The following is a 19,779-nucleotide window of genomic DNA, read 5'->3' on the forward strand; positions in this document are numbered from 1 at the left end:
CACAAATTTGCTTTAAGAATATCCTACACCTAGGTTTTATATTGGTTGTAATATAGGTCATTCTGTTATGGGCTCTTCCTAGCTCAGAAGCATTCCGTTTACTGAGGCATGCCTTCCTCCAGTCAATTACCGATTCTTTGAGTGAAAAAAAAAACCTCTTTTAAAAAAATCAGTATTTTATAGCTTATATAGATTCTTAATTTGTGCATTGTGGGAAGGTTTTATACTAGACATTGGATATAAAATTTATTGCATGCAGCAACCTGATTAAGTAAACATGCAGTCAGAAATAGTGACCTTCCATTGAAGCTTTCTGTAGTCTATTCTGATCTCCTTTCGGCAGCTGATTCTATCCCTAAATCACAAAAGTGTGTTGTTGGGTTTTTTAATTGATACCTTAGCCTGAAGAGAGTATTATGGTATTAATAATACCATCTTAATAGCAGCAAAAGCTATTGCAGCATAAATTTACATAACACTAAAAGTCTAACCAAAATCCTCAGCAAAACAAAATCAAACATGAAGGAAAAATAAAGATTCAGCTTATGAGGTATCCTTACATGTCAAAATAGAAAACTAAAGGCCTATTTTCATGAAGGGTTACCCTTACTCTAAATGACCCCAACTAATGATTGCTGAATTGTTGTGAAGTTTTTGCTACATCTGCCACCTACTCATGAGTATTGCCTTTGGTAAGTCTTCTCCTAGGGGCGACTCTCTAAGTTTCTGAAAATAAGTGCATGCTCCAGTTCAAAAACAATTGGAACAACAACAACAACAACAACAACAACACAACAACAACAACAACAACAACAACGTACAACAGCAAAAAAAAAAAAAAATCACAGACATCAGCCTGATGGCCGCTGATGAGAATGGCAGTCTACGAGTGACAAATCAGGGGTGAGAAATTAAGGTACCAAGCAGACAAAGGTGTGAATCAAAGTGCAAATCAGTACCGTTATACACTCTGCAATTCTGCATTATACTGGACACTGAGTTCAGTAATATGACTGTAAATAATAGTAATAATAAAAAGACCCATTTCTTCTTTAAAAATCAAGAACGAATGCACAGATTTCCAGAACACTGTAAGCCCTGAGGCAGTGCCCTCTCTTTTCCCTCCTTGTTATCTACTCCAGTACTTGTGGCTGGGTCTGCCCTGGGCTCAGCTCCAGCGGAACGGGACGTGCCGAGGACGGTCGCCTCCCTCCTTCACCAGCGGTTTGTGGAACTCCCGCCCGGCGCGGGAGTGTATGCTCGCCCAGCAGTATTCGCAGTAATACTGCAGACAGGTGACGTTGGCACAGAAGAACGGGGCAAACTTCCCACCACAGCGCGTGCCCTGGCACTCATCACACATCTGATCATCCAGCACATATGGCTTCACCTCCACCTGGACCCAAAGAGGAAAGACAGGAAAAACTGTTTAGCAAAGCTTCCTCACGTTTCTTCCTCTGAGACTTTACAACTTAATGACGTGTGTCAGTCAGACAGAGGAGTGAACCAAAGTGCAAATCAGTACTCTGAACTCAGTAGCTCTCAGTAGCTGAGAGTCTGGGCTGTGGAACTGCGTGATTTTCAGCTTGTGTGATCACAGGCAAATTCCTAACTGCTCTCTGTGCTTCTGTGTGCTCTATCCATGTAACTATAAAGTGGGCATACTTCATACACACACACACACACACACACACATTTGTGTGTTTGTAAAATGGGTACTACGGCTGCCTCCCAGGGTACTGGGAAGGATTAAGAGAGGTAGTGTATAGGAGCAACTGGGTGGCTCAGTTGGTTAAGAATCTGACTTTGGCTCAGGTCATGATTTCATGGTTTGAGGGTTCAAGCCCCGCATCAGGCTCTGTGCTGGCAGCTCAGAGCCTGAAGCCTGCTTCGGATTCTGTGTCTCCCTCTCTCTCTGACCCTTTCCCGCTCAAACTCTGTCTCTCTTAAAAATAAACATTAAAAAAATAAAAATTATTAAAATAAATAAGAGAGGCATTGTATGTACATGAGCTGAATCCTGAAGGCCAGGCAGCACCCGGCCATGTGGGACGAGAGAGAGCAGGTCAGGGAGAGGAACCACCCAGCAGGCACAAAGCCCATAAGCCCTGGAAGGCAGGGCCCAGAGCTGGGGACTGGTTAGGCGGGAGCCAGGCAGGAGGGGGAGAGTCACACTGGCTGGCAGGGCAGGCTGAGCTGTGACACCACAGTGAGGCTCTGGGCCTCAGTGTTTTATTGACAAGGCTTCCAAAAGTCTAACATCCCAACACCATGCAGAGAGGACTGGAGGGGAAAGTCGAGGGGGCCAGTGAAATGTTAGCTACAATAACAATTCGACTTTTTCTTTTCCTTTTTGACTTTATTGTCTTAATCTCCTCCCAAAACTGGAAGCTTCAATAGAGAAGAGCTTTTCATCACAGCCCTTCAGGGCGTGTTTTATAATCTAAATGAGGCAATGTTGTGTATGTGAAAACCAGAAGCAAGGGCGAACAAAGTTACTGGACTTTTCCCCAGGTACCCTTCCCAGAATCTCAGACAAGGGATATCATTCATGTTTTTATCTCAAATGTTAGACATCAGCCAGGAGATGGTGAGTCTGTGATCGGGCCCCCTCCCACACAGCCCTCTGGGGCCATTCTGGGGAAGAGTGACCGCTGAGGCCACAGAGACCATGGCTTTGTGATGGGGAGCCAGGAGGTTCTAGCTGGACACAAGGCAGGCGCAGGAGACGGGCAGCAGGGTGCACAGCCTGGAGTGGGGGGAAAGAGGACCAACCTAGGATTAGACACTACTTTCCTGGCTCTCCTCCCCTTTGGAGAGTCGTCTGCTGGCCTCCTCTAGCCATGAGCTCCAGAGCACAGGCCCACTGGCCAGCAAGATAGACTCTCCTTCTTGGAAGACCCACCCAGGAAGATCTGTATCAGCCTCTGGTTACTCAGGGGGAATAGTTCCCTCCCTCCACCTTCCCCCTCCTCAACCTGACAAGTCAGTGAAGGGGCTTCTGGAAAATCTCTTGCATTGCTCTTTCTGCATCATAATTAAAACCGTGGTGGCTCTGGGTTAGCCTGCCTGGGTTCGGATCCAGGCCATGTTAGTAGCTGTGCAACCTTAGACAAGTTTCTCTTAGGTAAGGCCACCTGGAGCCTGTTTCCTCATCTGTACACTAGGGGAGAAGAATGCACATTTGATAGGGTTCCTATGAAGATGAAATGAGTTAAATAACACAAAGCACGCAGAACATGCCTGGCACACCTGAGCATGAAGCCTGAGTCTCAGTCCTGCTGCCTCCCCCTATTCCTGGCCATCCTACCTAGTACTCATGGCCTCTACACTGGCCACCAAGCTCCAGGCATGCCCTGGCTCAAGTCTCCTAGGAACATGCTGATACTTCAATTAATTTATTTCCACAATGTGCCTCTCCTGGTCATAAGCCATTCAAATTCTCCACTGCAGGGTGCCTGGTGTCTCAGTTGGTTAAGGCTCTGACTCTGGATTTCAGCTCAGGTCATGATCTCATGATTTGTGAGTTTAAGCCCTGCATTGGGCTGTGTGCTGGCAGCACGGAGCCTGCTTGGGATTGTCTCTCCCTCCCTCTCTCTCTAAATAAATACACTTAAAAAATTTTTTTTAATTAACAAATATTATCAAAAAGTCTCTTTGTGCTACACTTGAATCTTACTAATTGCTTCTTTCATATTTGTATGTATTATAAAAGGCCACTGTCTTTCTTGTACTGAACAATCCTCTGCCCATTTATTTTGTTTTATTTTAAAAAATTTTTTTTATTTATTTTGAGAGAGAGAGAGAGAGACAGACAGACAGACAGAATGTGAGCAGGGGAGGGTCAGAGAGAGAGGGAGACACAGAATCCACAGAAGGCTCCAGGCTCTGAGCTGTCAGCACAGAGCCTGATACGGGGCTCGAACTCATGAACCATGAGATCACGACCTAAATTAAAGTCAGATGCTCAACCGACTGAGCCACCCAGGTGCCCCCTCTGCCCATTTTTATTTTTTAATTTTTATTTTGTCAATGTTTTATTTATTTTTTGAGAGAGAGAGAGTGTGTGATAAGGGGAGCATCAGAGAGAGAGGGAGACACAGAATCTGAAGACAATCTCCAGGCTCTGAGCTAGCTGTTGGCCCAGAGCCCGATGTAGGGCTTGAACCCACGAACTGCGAGATCATGACCTGAGCCGAAGTCAGACACTCAACTGACTGAGTCACCCAGGCACCCACCCCTGCCCATTTTTAAAGTGTATTGTCTTTTTGTTGTTGAGTTAAAGAGTTCTTTCAATATACTAGATTATGAGATTTTTATCAGACATATGATTTGCAAATATTTTCTATTTTGTAAGCTGTTTGACTTTCTTGACAAGGTCTTTTGATGCACAAAAGTTTTTAATTTTGATGAAGTTCAATTTATCTATTTTTTTTCTTGCTCCTCCCTTTGATGTCATATTTAAGAATCCACCACCAATCTAAGGTCATAAAGATTTAGCCCTGTTTTCTTCTAAGACTTTTGTGGTTTTAGCTTCTGTATTTAGGTCAATTTTTAGTACATTTTGTATTTAGTGTGAGGCCAGGGTTCAACTTCATTCTTTTGCATGAGGATATCAAGGTGCCCCCACATCATTTGCTGAAGAGACTTTTCTTTACCCATGAATGGTACTGGCAACCTTGTCAACAATCAATTATAGTCCCAGCCTTCCTTAACCATTTCAGTCCTACAGGATCTACTCCTTCCTTCTGTTTTTTGTTTTTAATTTTTTAATGTTTATTTTTGAGAGAGAGAGAGAGAGAGAGAGAAAACAGAGGAGGAGCAGAGAGAGAGGGGGACACAGAATCCGAAGCAGGCTCCAGGCTCTGAGCTGTCAGCACTCAGTCCGATGTGGACTTTGAACTCACACCTGGGGCCAAAGCGGGCACTTAACTGACTGAGCAACCCAGGCACTCCTTACTCCTTCCTTCTTTGAACTTAACACTCCATATTGCTCCTCTAGCATTTCTTATCTACAGTCCTGCCTTGGTCAGCATCTCTCCTGAGCTTCAAGCAACTTGAGGACAGAGTCCTGGAGCAAGACAGGACAGTGGCAAATCCGGGGAAGAAGGTAGTCTACCCAGATTATGGACTCTTGGGGGAATGGGGCTACTGGCGTGTAAGAGTGTGTCTAATCTGGCCTGATCTCCCTGCATCTGAATGCCAAGAAGGGGTCAGAATGGTGGAATAAATCCCCTCTGCCCTGAGGCTTGAGGCCTCCTGGTTGAGGCAGGGCATTCCACATGCTTTTCCACCTCCAGGCCCTGAGCTCAGGACCACTTTGTTTCTATCACCACATAGATGCCTGTATCAGGGTGTTCCAGCAACCAGATCTGAGCCCCAGTAAGCTTAGGTCAGAGAGAGAACTGGTCAGGACAAACAGCATTCACACTCAGCAAAAGAAGGCTGCTGGAGGAAAAAGACAGTAGCCATTTATAATACATACAAATATAAAAAGAGCACATAAGGAGATTGAAATCTAGCACAAAGGAGGCACTCTGGTAATATACTTTTTAAAAAGGTTACCTTTGTTTAGGTGTAAAAATGGTATGTAGTTATATGGGTGCTCCTCTCCTCTGTTTTTTTTAAGAGCTTATTTTTTTTTAATTGAGGTTAAAGTCATCAAAAATCAACCAGTTTAAAGTGAACAATCCAGTTTAAAGTAATAATTCACAGTGTTGGGTAACTACTACCTCCATCTAGTTCCAAAACATCTTCATTCCCCAGAAGGAAACCTCATTCTCTCAATTGTGCGTTCTAAAGAACTCCTTTTTAAAAGATACATACTGAATTGTTTAACTGAACTATTTCAGGATGAAATGATATGCTATGCGATCTGCTTCAAAATAACCTGGGGTGAGGATGAGAAAGTAGATAGAGATACAGACGAAGCAAGATTGGCCAAAAGTTGATACCCTTTGAAACTGGATGATAGGACCACTGTAGGCTGACATCTGTAACTGGATGATGGGGTTCATTAAAATAGTCTCCGCACTTTTGTATGCATTTGGACTTTTTTATGATGAAGAAGTTAAAACATCTAAACCATAATTTTTTGACTAAGTTATCAGCTGAGCTAAAGATAGGAAAATCACGGCTGAAGTCCAGTTTAGTGGCCTAGAAGATCAAGCGGTAGGCATATTTCAAAGCTCTGAGAAAAAAATAATTTCAAAAAGTAAAAGAACAAAAATGAGAAATTTTAGAATAGGTTCAAGAGAACCTAATAGACAAATAACAAAAGTTCCAGAAGAAGGAATAATAAAGGGAAAAGTAATAAGCTGATTAAGAGTCCTGAAATTGCATATCAAAAATACCACCAGGTCCCATCTGGACTGATGAGGAAAAAAGAATATACGACCAGGTAGATCCTGCTAAAATTTGTAGCTAAAATTTTAGAACTCTAAAGGTCAAGAGGGGGGTGGGGTGCCTGGTGGCTCAGTTGGTTAAGCATCCAACTTCGGCTCAGGTCATGATAATGCAGTTCAAGTGGAGTTCAAGCCCCACATCGGGCTCTGCACTGGTGGTGAGGAGCCTGCTTGGGATTCTCTCTTCCTCGCTCTCTCGCTCTCTCTGGCTCTTCCCTATTTCTGCTCTTTCTCTCACAAAAGAAATAAATAAACTTAAAATAAATTAAAAAAAATAAAGGTAAAGAGAAAATGTTAACATGCTTTGAAGTGAAAAGAGCTAGTTATTTTATTCTACAAAGGATGGAAAGAAAACAGACTGGCATCAGGCTTCTCACTGGTAACACTGGAAGCCAGAACACCAAGGATTACTATTATTAGACTCAGAGAAAAAGATATGCTCCTCAAATTCTGTATCTATGGGGCACCTGGGTGGCTCAGTCAGTTGAGCATCCGGCTTCGGCTCAGGTCATGATCTCACGGTTCGTGGGTTTGAGCCCCGCGTCGGGCTCTGTGCTGACAGCTAGCTCAGAGACTGGAGCCTGCCTCAGATTCTGTGTCTCCCTCTCTCTCTGCCCCTTCCCTGCTCACGTGCTCTCTCTCTCTTTCTGTCTCTCAAAAATAAATTAAAAATATTAAAAAAAAATTCTGTATCTAGCCAAGGTATTGTTTCCGTGTCAAGAAGACTTATAAGAAAACTAGTGGCCCAATGCATTCTAGCAATAAGAATGGGAGTGAGAAAATATTCTATTCACAAGTGTAACAAAAGTGATCAATTACTCAGAATGAACTACACCATAAAGACATAAGATCTACATAAAATGTAAAATAAGAGAAATAATCTTAAAAAACACCCAAACCAACTAGGTCTATATGTACAAATTATGTCGGGCAGACCCTCTAAATTAGAACTAGAAACCTAGAAGCTTCAAACTTTATTTTTATGTAAAAATAAAACATGTTTAAATGGCAAAAGAAACCATAAGAAAAGTTAATAGGCAAATTATGGATTTGGAAAAAAATTGCAGACTATAATTCATACCATACAAAGAACTCTTAAAAACTGGTAAGAAAAAGACCTATAACACAGTGGAAAAATGGGCGGATGATAATTCACATAAGAATTTGCATCAATCCAGGGTCTCCTGGGTGGCTCGGTTAAGCATCCGACTTGGCTAAGGTCATGATCTCACGGTTTGAGTTCCAGCCCCACATCGGGCTCTGTGCTGACAAGCTCAGAGCCTGGAGCCTGCTTAAGATTCTGTGTCCCCCTTTCTCTCTGCCCCACCCCTGCTCACCTCATTCTCTCTCAAAAATAATAAACATTAAAAAACATTAAAAAAAAGAATTTGCAGAAATCCACAATAAAAAAAAGTTCACATTAATAGTCAGGAAAAAGAAAATTAATTCATCAAATAGTCAAACATCTAAAAGAGGTGACTGGTACTTCTCACTGTGGATAGAAATATAAATTGGTACAATGTTTAAAAAAATATTTATTTATTTATTTATTTATTTATTTATTTATTTAGAGACAGACAGAGAGAACATGCAAGGGGCAGAGAGAGAGAGGGAGGAAGAGATGCCAAGCAGACTCAATGCCTTGGAGTCTGATGCAGGGCTCAATCTCACAATAGTGAGATAATGGCGTGAGCTGAAGTCAAGAGTTGGGTGCTTAATCAACTGAGCCACCCAGATGCTCCCTTTAAAATTTAAAAAAAAAATGTATATTTACTTTTGAGAGAGAGAGAGAGAGAGACAGTGTGAGCAGGGAAGGGACAGAGGGAGAGGGAAACACAGAATCCGAGCAGGCTCCAGGCTCTGAGCTGTCAACACAGAGCCCCTTCTGGAGCTGTGAGATCATGACCTGAGGCGAAACTGGATGCTCAACTGACTGAGATACTCAGGTGCTTCCCGTTTTTTTTTAATTAAAAAAAATTTTTTTTAACATTTTATTTTTGAGTAATCTGTACTCCCAATGTGGGGCTCAAACTTAAAACCCTGACATCAAGAGCTGCATGCTCCACTGACTGAGCCAGCCAGGTGCCACTGAATTGGTATATTTTAATTTAGTTTAATTTTAGTTTTAGAGAGAGAGAGAGAGAGAGAGAAAGTGAGAGAGAGAATCTCAAGCAGGCTCCATGCTCGATGTAGGGCACAATCTCATGACCCTGAGATCATGACCCTGAGATCAGGAGTCCAACGCCTAACTGACTGAGCCACCCAGGAGCCCCAGTATGACATTTTTAAAAAGCAAACCAGCAAACTGTCAAAATTAAAACTATATATACTTTTTGGCCCAATAATTCCACTGCTAGTTGCTGTTAATGCTATTATCCCAATGGTTGGAAATATAACCACTAGATGTGAGGATACATATAAAGTATATTTAATGCAGAACTGTCCATACTGGTAAAAAAAAAAAAAAGTAAATGTCCACCTACAGAAGAATGAATAAAATGTGGTACATCTACCCCATAAAATATCATGCAGCCATGCATCAGACTGAATATTAATGCTCTACCTGTTGATTTAAAAGAATTTCCACAAGATAGGGATGTTAAGATCAAGTGGAATGATGGATACAAACACACACTGCAACTCTAAAAACACTGAACAAACCAATGTAAGGTCAAGCAACAGGTTTGTGCTGATATCTGAAAATGCAATATGAATAAAATGATGCCTTCAGGCTTCCAGCTGAGCTCGGCAACAATGTTCCTTTAACAGAGGAGGGGTTCTGACAGATGTACTGAACACCAGTACCTGGGCAGAGAAGTCAGGAAGTTCCACAGTAATGGCCAGAGGTACACAGTATGCCTTATTTAATCAGCTTCTCTAGAGAATAATGGATTCCTCCTGAGTTACTTTTCCAGAGAGCAGACATTTTTCCTTTTCAGTACTAAAACATCTTGAATTTTGAGGGTTTTTTCATGGAAGTCTTCCTAAAATGTACTATTTATTCTGCCCCATGTGAAGCAATGACATTATGAATGTTTTTTAAGGTAGTGCCAGGTAAATCAATGCAGTGGGCAGTTTTCACTTTTTCTGTTGTCCCCTTTAAAACCTGTCAGTCTGCAATCACTTCTATGACCCTTCATAAATTTGCAACTTCCAATTTTTTTAAAATCAAAGCTTTAAAAAATTTTAAATGTTTATTTAAAAAAATTTTTTAAATGTTTATTTATATTTGAGAGAGAGAGGGGAGGAGGCAGAGAGTGAGATGGAGACAGAATCCAAAGCAGGCTCCAGGCTCTGAGATGTCAGCACAGAGCCCCACATGGGGTGCCTGGACAGCTCAGTCAGTTAAGCAGCTGACTTCCGCTCAGGTCATGATCTCACTGTAATGCGGCTTTTAGCGCCTGCATGAACATGTTGATCCAAGAGTAGAGGCTTGCCCAGAAGATAAGACATACACTAGCACTCAAAACGATTCACAAACACAGATGTTCATTTTGGCTACTGCAAGTTCTTAAAGGGCAATAGTCAAGCAGTATCTCTGACACTTTAAATCAACAAAGAGAAGTAGATATGTGAAGGACATTGGTAGTTAGGTATTCGTATGCTAAAGAGTGATTTTTTTGTTTCAAATGGATTCACTCATATGGAATGCCTGTTTTTTATAAGCCATCATATTAAAAACTGAAATACAAGGGAGAATAAGATATAGTTCTTCCCTAAAATAATTTATGATCTTTCTTAAAGGCACTGCCAAACCATTTGTAATTTTTGCCTTACCTGAATGTTATCTACTATTACATGATGTTTTACTTGTCTATCCACATTAATCCCATTTTTCCCAATAAACAGGTATGTAACTTCTAAAATGAAAATGGGTTTCTCTGTTAATTACTTAAATCATCTGCAGTATCAAGAAGCTGTTATAACTTGTGGAGACACTAACCTCTTGGGATATTACTAATCTACACTTCCATTATTAAAGTCCAAATACTACAGTTCTACGCAAAGCCAGTCACATCATGAAATGGATCCTCTGCGTCAAAGGGGTTTACAGGTAAAGGAGATGAAAACTTCCTACACCTATCCATGCCTAAAAACCACAGTAACCTGAATTCAAAACACGCATCTAATAGAGATGACCATGCCCGAGGATTCTGATGAACATGGGGAGCTAACTGATGAACTGTGATAACCACTGAGGATGAGAGGACTGATGTGGAACCTGGATACACGGAATAATGTATTCAGAATGATACAGGCAAAGAGAAAGCCATACTTGAACACTCTGTTCTCCATGTTGACATTGTTTTATATCCAACAAGCTAGAGAAAATATTTCTGTCTGCAGCTTCTTTGATATCAGTCAACAAAATGACCTTCCAATGTAAATAATGAAATGACAAAATAGCTCTTGGTGGCATAAAGGAGATACCTGGGGAGAAGAGAAATGATTTACGATCCAGATTCCCTCTCCTTAGACCAGAAATGTTGTAGTATGAGAACGGGGGCAGAATTCAAGGTGAAGCTCAGTGTGAATGACGTGCTAAATGTCCTATTAAGGACAGCTGAAGAGTGGCACCTGCCATAGTCTGCCCAGTGGTGATAGGGACAATCACGTTAAGCCTGTCAGACACGCAGCCACCCCAAGGCAGGTGAGGTGTGCGTACAGGGGGCTGGAAGTCCAGTAGAGCAAAGCTTCTAGATAATGGAGTCGGAGTGGACAAACTGGAGAAAGGGTCTGAGTGAGGAAGTGTAAATGAATAAGGATATGTGGAAAGTCTTGCTCAGAAGTCAGGTAGGCCAGTTCTTATCATCTGCAGCAACATGCTTCCTGGAAAACACATTTTATTTGGTGTACGAACGCTTTTAAACACTACGTGCCCCTAATCTCCCTGGCGTGTGTCGCAGAGGACACCTATCCATGCCTAAAAACCACAGTAACCTCATTAACATTCCCACTGAACACAGTGCCTTTACAGCCGCTCAAGCAGGTCCTCTACCAGCAGGCAATACTAAGATTGTTTGGACATAAATTTTTCGTTTTCCAACTGACTATGAGCTGGAAACCTGCTGTTAAGAAAGCAGATGACAGATGCCTATGAAATTAAAGCAGCAATGTGAAAATCGCTTTTCCTTAGCAACAAAGTTATCCACAACCTTCCAGATATAGCAGATATTCACAGTTATTAATTTTAGAAGCAATCTGGGGTAGATTAAAAAAACACATGTGAAATGGCTTGGACTTTCTTTTTACCTTTCAAAGGATAGGACTTACTATACTTCATATTCTCAAGTGTGAGGAGAAGAAAGGTTCTAAAGTCGTCCTTGTGCTTTCCACACAGTTCCGAGCTTGCTTATGTTGCCACCTTTGCCATATGTTTACAGAGTGCACAGGGATCTGTGAGGGCTCTATTTGGCCTTAAGGTAACGTCTTCATGAAACAAAGAAGGGCCACCTGACAGGCTCCCACACAATCCACAGTTTCACCCCTGAGTCTGGCTCTCCTCCCTGCTGTTTGGAAATGGGACTGGAGGGGAGGATGTAAATCAGTCCCAAACCACGTTCTGATAGCAGAAGAGTATATCATGTGGGGAACAAAGGGCAAGAAATTCATTAAAGATCTGCGAAATGCATAAGTCCATGGCATTACCACCATTCCAGAACGAACATGGATGCAGAGAGCCCTGGTTCCATCCATTAATTGGCCATTTCACAGTCTTGTAGGCCTCAGTTTCCCCTAAGAAACAGCTCACCGACTGATATTCCCAGACTTCTGGGGTTAGGAACTTGGATGTTCTACTGAGATAACTTCTTAGAAAAATGGCGATCGTCTTTTTCCCACGAGTATTCTCATAAACAGCCTCTGTGTTCAAATATGAGCAGGAAAGAACAACATGTGATCACCCTGAAGAGTTTTCATATTAAAAACTATCCCAATTCCAAAAGAAAAGATATAAAAAGAGAGAGCAGGTCAGGAGAGATCGGGGGTCAAGACTAGGAAAGAGAGACAAGACCAAAAACATTCCATGTTATTCAGAGATGGTCTTTCTTTGGATGACCTGAGTTCCATTAAAAAAACTATTTCTAGTCAAAGGCTCTGAGATTCCCAGATCTTCAAAATAAGCCCAGGAAGGATTAGTTCAGACGATATTTGAACTCACTTCTGGGCGTTGCTTCCTCTCAAAGGGTCAAATGAAACACAGCTATGGTACAGCTGGGGGGTTTTCAAGCCAGCTCCTGCAGGGGCCGACAGGACCAGCAAAGTAACGGCCAGGCTGCAGGAGTCCCAGACGAAGGCTAGGAGCAAAAATAGTCTGGGAACAGGTCATCAGAACCTGTACTTCTTTAGCTATTGAGTCATCGTATCTATTCCAGCTGTGGCTGAGGACAAAGTGTGGTATCATCAGCATTTCTGTTAGTGTGGTTACTGGGTCATATTCATCTTCATGCAGGCTAAAAATATAAATCCTTTGATAGTCTGTGGCTAAAATTCAGGCCCAACATATTTCTAGGGAAGAGAGAATAAAAGATTAAATATGTGAAGTGCTTGAAGTGCTTGCAAAGAAAGGTGCGATGGGTAACATCTCATTAAATCAAAAATAGTGATTCTAAAGGCTGCTATTCAAAGCAAATATTACGCACTATGGCTTAGTCTCACAATGTTTCTTAAATAGGGGCGCCTGGATGCTCAGTCGGGTAAGCGTCTGACCTTGGCTCAGGTCATGATCAGGTTCATCAGGTTGAGCCCCGTGTTGGGCTCTGTGTGGACAGTTCCAAGCCTGGAGCTTGCTTTGGATTCTCTATCTCCCTCTGTCTTTGTATCTCCCCAGTTCATGCTCTCTCTCTCTCTTAAACAAAACAAACAAACAAACAAACAAAACAATGTTCCTTAAATAAAAGTATCAGAAAGCCTCCAATTAGCTATCCAAAAGTCAGTCTCTGGTCCTCTGCATTCAGTTAAAACAAAATCATCAAGGGAACATTATTTGTCAATGGTGAACTGATTTCAAAACTACTCATTACCATTATATAGAGACTGGTACGTGAGAGAGATACAAAAGACAGTCTCAAGTCATCAAAAAGACAAAGAACTGTTAAGTACAAAAGGCAATCATCAAATACCCAGTCACTGTCCAACTTGCCACCACATACCCGCAGTTGTTCTTCCCTGTCCCCGCCCCAACTCTATGGAGATGGAAATATATGCACAGCAATCCCACTTCAGGGGATTTATTTAAAAGAACTGAAATCAGGCCCACATTCACTGCACCATTATTCACAATAGCCAAGATGTGGAAGCAACAACCTAAATGTCCATAGACTTGGATAAAGAAACTGTGTTATATACATACAATGGGATACTTTTCCATCTTAAAAAAGATCAAAATCCTGACACATTCAACAACACGGATGAACCTTAATGCCATTATGCTGAGGGAAGTAAGTCAATCACAGAAGGGTGAATGCTGTATGAATCCACTTATGTTTCTAGGTAGTTTTGCCACAAGCATCTTTGCCCCAAGCATTTTTGTTAAAACATTTTTGTTGCATAACTAATTGGCCATAAGGCAACTTTACTGTAAAAAATAAAATCATGAAAAAAACAAAAGAGGAGCATTCATTAAAAAGGACATAATGAAACATGAAAATGGTAACAAAATTAGATTGACTTTATTGGGAAATACAAAATATCTGAATACAATCAAAACCTGTAGTATAAATACACAGCAGTAACTGATTTTATTTTGTGGATTGTCCCTAAGGTCTTATCTTCAAGACTTTTGCTCAGAGTATTAAACATTTTATTTTCTTATTGATTCATCTCATTTGGCATCACTTTTTTTTCCACTGAAATTTTTTCCTCCATTAAGGGAGGCTGTCAGTTTCCAAATAATGGGATGCATATTTGTAAGTGAACTTTGAATTGCTTTGTGAAAGCCTTCTATACTGTTTTTAGTTCTAGGCAGATTGTCACATGTTCACATTCCAAAGTTCTATGGGAAATGTGAATTCAAAACCCTATGCCACTGTTTAGTCCATTAGGAAGGCTGAGATTATATAATAAAAAAAAGGGAGTACTGCATCAGTGGAGAAATGAAACCAAACTGCCACCCAGTTATTTTTTTCCATCTTATTTCCTTTTCCATCAAATTTGCCTTAAGGCCAATTAGTTATGTGGAGAAAATGCTTGTGGCAAAACTATCTACAGTAAAGATGCTTACTCAGAAAATGCTGGACATGTCCATTTATATGACATATCTAAAGTGGTCAAACTCTTAGAAAGCAGGAAGTAGAATGGTAGTTGCCAGGGGCTGGGGACAGGGGAAAGTAGGGGGTTGTTCAAAGGGTGTCAACTTTCAGTCATGAAAGATGAAAAAGTTCCAGAGGGGCACCTAGATGGCTCCGTCAGTTAAGTGTCCGGCCTCGGCTCACGTCATGATCTCACGGTTCATGGGTTCGAGCCCTGCATCGGGCTCTGTGCTGACAGCTAGCTCAGAGCCTGGAGCCTGTTTCATATTCTGTGTCTCCCTCTCTCTCTGACCCTCTCCTGCTTGCACTGTCTCTCAAAAATAAATAAAAAGCATAAAAAAATTTTAAAAAAGTTCCAGAGATCTGCTGTACAACACTGTGCTTACAGTTAATAACAGTTACCGTGCACTTAAAACCTGGTAAGAGGGCAGATCTTATGTGCCCTTTGGCCACAATAAGGAAAAGAAAGAAAATATACGGTGGGTAGGACACACTTGGGAAAAAGAGATTAAGGAAGGGGAAAACGATTCCTACTTATTTAACTTCTAAATTTGAGGATGAGGAAGAAAAGAAGCTGAAAACACACTATTTTCTCAACTGGATTCCCTATAGAAGAGTTCCGTGATCAAAACATTTGTGAAAAACTGCATATTGTTTCCTGGAATCTTCAAAATGAAGACTGGTATATACAAGAGTCTAAGAAGTCCTAGAAGATACCAACCCATTTAACTTTCTTCTAGAAAACATTTCTAAACACACTTGACTCAGAAAAAGACTTTTTGTTTTTTTGTAAAATAAAATCAAAAGGGACTCATGTTTTACAGAGGAAATGGTGGTTTAGGGGAACTTATTTTAGAGACATATTCCTAGGTAGGCCAGACCTGCCTACAGAGAGCTTCTTTTCCTATTTCAAAAACTGAGATAACCAACCAGTGTTAGCCTTGTCTTGCCTGAAATATTTAACCCCTTTTATCAAGTGAAATTTCAGTTAGATTGACTAATGAGTATCTTTCAGAATAATTCAAATATTATTCATGGTTTCATGTAAATCAATGTGTTCTCAGTACCACTATATACTGACAGGGTGCTTTAAGTTTTTAAAATTGTTTTCATTAACACACACACACACACTTATCCTTCCTTCAAGTTATGTAGTAAGTGGTATAGTGAGAACTAAACCCCAGATTGGCAGATTCTAGCTGACTATCCTTTCTCTTAGTAAGAGGGTCTCTCTGGGCTGAGTTGGCAGACTTTATAACCTATGTCTACTGCCTGATGCATTTGAAGTTATAAACATCTAACTTACAAATTTCTAGAAGACAAATAACTGAGTTATGGTAAATGATAGTTGGGGTGAGACCACCAGATTTTTATAAAGAAACTGTTCATATGGATCAAATATGCTTTTGTTAGGCTAAAGGAGGTTCAACCGACTCTATCCTTAGAAACTTTCTCAGGACCACAGAGAGTGGACAGAAAGGGAGAGAACCGGCCATGTTAGACGATTACCTATTTTCTGATGATCTTATTTTTTCACACTACAAACATCTTTCATATGTGAGTGACCTAGCCTTGAGTTATAAGAAAAACTGGACTTAGAAGAGTTTTCACATCTGAAGTGTTCATCTGGCATCACTTCCTTTTTTTTTTTTTAAATGTTTATTTATTTTTGAGAGACGGTGTGAGCAGGAGAAGGGCAGAGAGAGAAGGAGACACAGAATCTGAAGCAACCTCCAGGCTCCGATCTGTCAGCACAGAGCCCAGCATGGGGCTTGAACTCATGAACCACGAGATCATGACCTGAGCTGAAGTCAGCTGCTTAACCGACTGAGCCACCCAGGCGCCGCAATCTGGTGTCACTTCTAAAAATACCATTAAAACAGACAGAATGAGTACAGGTGCCCCTTTCTGCCCTTACTGTACTTAAATACTTTAAACTGTTCCAGTTTTTCACAGAAACACTGTGAATTATAAGCAAAATTTAATCCTAACCTTCTACTCAACTTCAGGTTTAAGATCTTTTCATTATCAGAGAAAAGATACTGGTTACAAAAACACTTCTTTCTGGACTAAATGGAAAAAAAACACCTTAAATTCTTTACATGGAAAATGCATTTAGATGTTTACATCTATAAAACATACTTAAGAGTCTCTATGTGTGTCTTGACAAATAGCCAACCAACATGTTGGCAGACTGACAGCTGTATTAAACTTTTTTTTTTTTAGTGTCAACTTCAACTATTTCACTGTCTCTATATTAAAGATTCTTACTAGAACTAAGGTGCTTTAAAACTAAAAAAAAAAAAAAAAAGAGAGAGAGAGAGAGAGTCAAGGATTAGCCTTGGATGCATGATTAGGCAGCCACATAATTTAAATACGCCAGGCTCAGTAATGATACAAATCAACACCAGCACTGTCAAGTAACTTTCCAAAGTGCTTTTTTCATCTGACATTGCTTAATTGAATGATAAACGGTAAGACAGGCTGGTGTTCTTACTACCACTGGAAAATAAAATCAAGCCTCTACAAGGTGGTGAATTGCCCAAAGTCACGTGGTAACTGGGAGAGGACCTAGGAGTACAGACTCAGATCTCACAATTGCCAAGCCAGAACACGATTTTACTATTGCCATGGTTCTCTGGGTGGTAAGAACTGGAGTAGGAATGGGGTGTCCCCCTCTAAGATACTGATGGTCGTATACCATAAACGTCCCACACAATTAGTGTTCTGGGGACCTGTACCCGAGAGAGGGTGTCACATGCTTCGTGTGTGCCAAGGCAGAAGAGACACCAAAAACTACTGCGCTGCATATTAGACAACTTTAACATTGTCAACACAGGGACAAATTACCAACTGGTTGATAACTGGTGAATATTATCCATAGCATATGCATAATGTAATCTTTAAAGGATTAAAAAATTCTTTTTTTTAATGTTTATTTATTTGCAAGTGAGAGGAGAGAGAGAGAGAGAGAGAGAGAGAGAGAGCGAGCGAGTGCACGCTTAAGTGGGGGAGTGGCAGAGAGAGAGATGGAGAGTGAGAATCCCAAGCAGGCTCCGTACTGTCAGCAAAGAGCCTAACATAGGTCCTAAACCCACGAAATGTGAGAACATGACCTGAGCCAAGATCAAGAGTCAGACGCTTAACCAAATGAGCCACCCAGAAATTGTATTTGTGTCATTTAAAATTATTATTTTTATTTTTTTGTATCCATCTGTACATTTTTTTCCTTTTTTTTAAAACTAAATTCAAGTTAGTTAACATATAGTATAGTCTTGGCTTTAGGAGTAGAACCCAGTGATTCATCTCTTACATATGGCACCCAGTGCTCATTCTGAAAAGTGCCCTCCTTAACACCGATGACCCATTTTACTCCCCCACCCCTCGTGTCATTTATAATAATAATGTTCCCATGGTAAGGGTCATGATGACAATTAAAATGTCAAACATGTCCACCAAATGCTATAATCCAGTGCAGCCTCACGGGTTCCTGCTCACTGGAAAAAGGTGTCATATGAAGACAACATAAAAGAGGAAATCAAAAGCAAAACAACTGCAAAAAGGCACAGAACCTTTTCCAGCTCATTTTGCTAACGTTAAAAATGACCTACAGATATATGAGAAAATCTTGGTAACAAACTCCAGATGTGCTCTGCTCTGTGTAGAACATGTTCACCTGGGAAGTTATGTGAACTATTGAAACATATGTAAAACCCGCAAAAGGACGTGTGATGTAACTCAGGGGTTCCGAGTCTAAGGTCTGTGGGAAAAGGACTCGGTGGAACAAATGGGTGTGAGGAGACATCAGACCCTGGGTGGGCAGCAAGGTTCAGGGAGGGACTCCCATGAGCAGAGGAACCTCTGTCCTTAACTGACAGAGTCTCCAAACCTCTCCTAGATTCTCTTTTGTTGCAAAGTAACAAGGTTAAGTCCAGCTTTAATGTCAAAATATAAATTTTTTTACTATACAAGTGAGTATTCTTAACGAAGTAGGAAAAGAAAGCCGTACAAAGTGCCATTTTGTGGGCAGCTGGATATGCCAAAGATTGCTAATGGTTCCGTACCTGCGCTACCTCTCAGTTGACATTCATTCAACAACTTACTTATTCAACTAAAAACAATTCATTAATGTGTGTCCACTATGTGTCAAGTATTAAGTAGCTGACGTGAAAGACACACAGTCATTGCCCTCATGAACTGTACAGTTTAACAGGAGAGATGGATATTAAATTAAGCAATATTTCATTACAGAGGTATTTAAGGCCACAAAGGAAGGGTAGGTGGTATCATGACAATTTTCTACAAAAGAGATGTAAGCTCCACCGAAGAAAAGATCCCTAAAAATATTACAATTCAGCTGAGACCCAAAGGAAAAGTCTATATAATGACCTTAAAAAATAGAAAAAGGCCAGGCTCAAGACAAGGAATAGAGAGCTAAGGCAAAAGAAGTATGTAGTACATGAAGGGCCATGTTGGCAATATTAAGGATTTTGACTTTTATCCCAATGGAAATAGAATATAACCAACAGGTTTAAAGGAAGGGAAGACATGATTCACATTATGATTTTAAAAGATCACTCTGAGGGGGCACCTGGCTGGCTCAGTCAGTAGAAAATGAGACTCTTGACCTCAGGGTCATGAGTTTGAGCCCCACGTTGGGTGTGGAGCCTACTTAAAAAAAAGAAAGAAAGAAAAATACAGTAAGTAAATAAATAAATACATACATAATAACTCTGGTTTTTATGTAAAGAATGAACTGGAGATTGGCTACGCAAACTGGGGAGACAGTGGGAAAGCTCCTCTAGATGTCCAGGTGAGATATGAGAGTGACTTACTCCACTACCCCTGACAGCCTTCCATGGTCGCTTCCAGTCCTTGTTCTCCCAGATATCATTCTGATTTATCCTGGGCTATCTCGTTCCTGAAACTTCACAGAGTACAGGCTAAATAAGGAGAATCCCCTCTGTATAATAAATAAGTAGGATAAATGCAGTGTCCTTGCATTTAACTCCCACTGGGAGTTACTGTGCAACTGATCCTCGTACTGCAGGCTTGATGCCTGTTTGGTACAATACCTCTTCCTATGTTCTAAATTTTACTGTGGTGATGGCTGCACAACTATGTAA

The 19,779-nt window shown here is 40.9% G+C and overlaps 1 protein-coding gene across 4 annotated transcripts in view; it reads right to left on the reverse strand.

Moving 5' to 3' along the window:
* Window positions 1–1,026: 1,026 nt before the first annotated feature.
* The window catches only part of CPEB3 (cytoplasmic polyadenylation element binding protein 3), a 184,443-nt gene continuing 165,690 nt past the window's right edge, over window positions 1,027–19,779 (reverse strand). For all 4 annotated transcript variants that reach the window (XM_029932231.1, XM_029932229.1, XM_029932228.1 and 1 more), the window contains one exon: window positions 1,027–1,396. In XM_029932231.1, the coding sequence (XP_029788091.1) occupies window positions 1,169–1,396 (228 nt within the window). In that variant the 3' untranslated portion in view covers window positions 1,027–1,168. The remainder of the gene's footprint in view (window positions 1,397–19,779) is intronic.

Source organism: Suricata suricatta, chromosome 2 (genome assembly GCF_006229205.1).
Source record: "Suricata suricatta isolate VVHF042 chromosome 2, meerkat_22Aug2017_6uvM2_HiC, whole genome shotgun sequence".
Classification (NCBI taxonomy): domain Eukaryota; kingdom Metazoa; phylum Chordata; class Mammalia; order Carnivora; family Herpestidae; genus Suricata; species Suricata suricatta.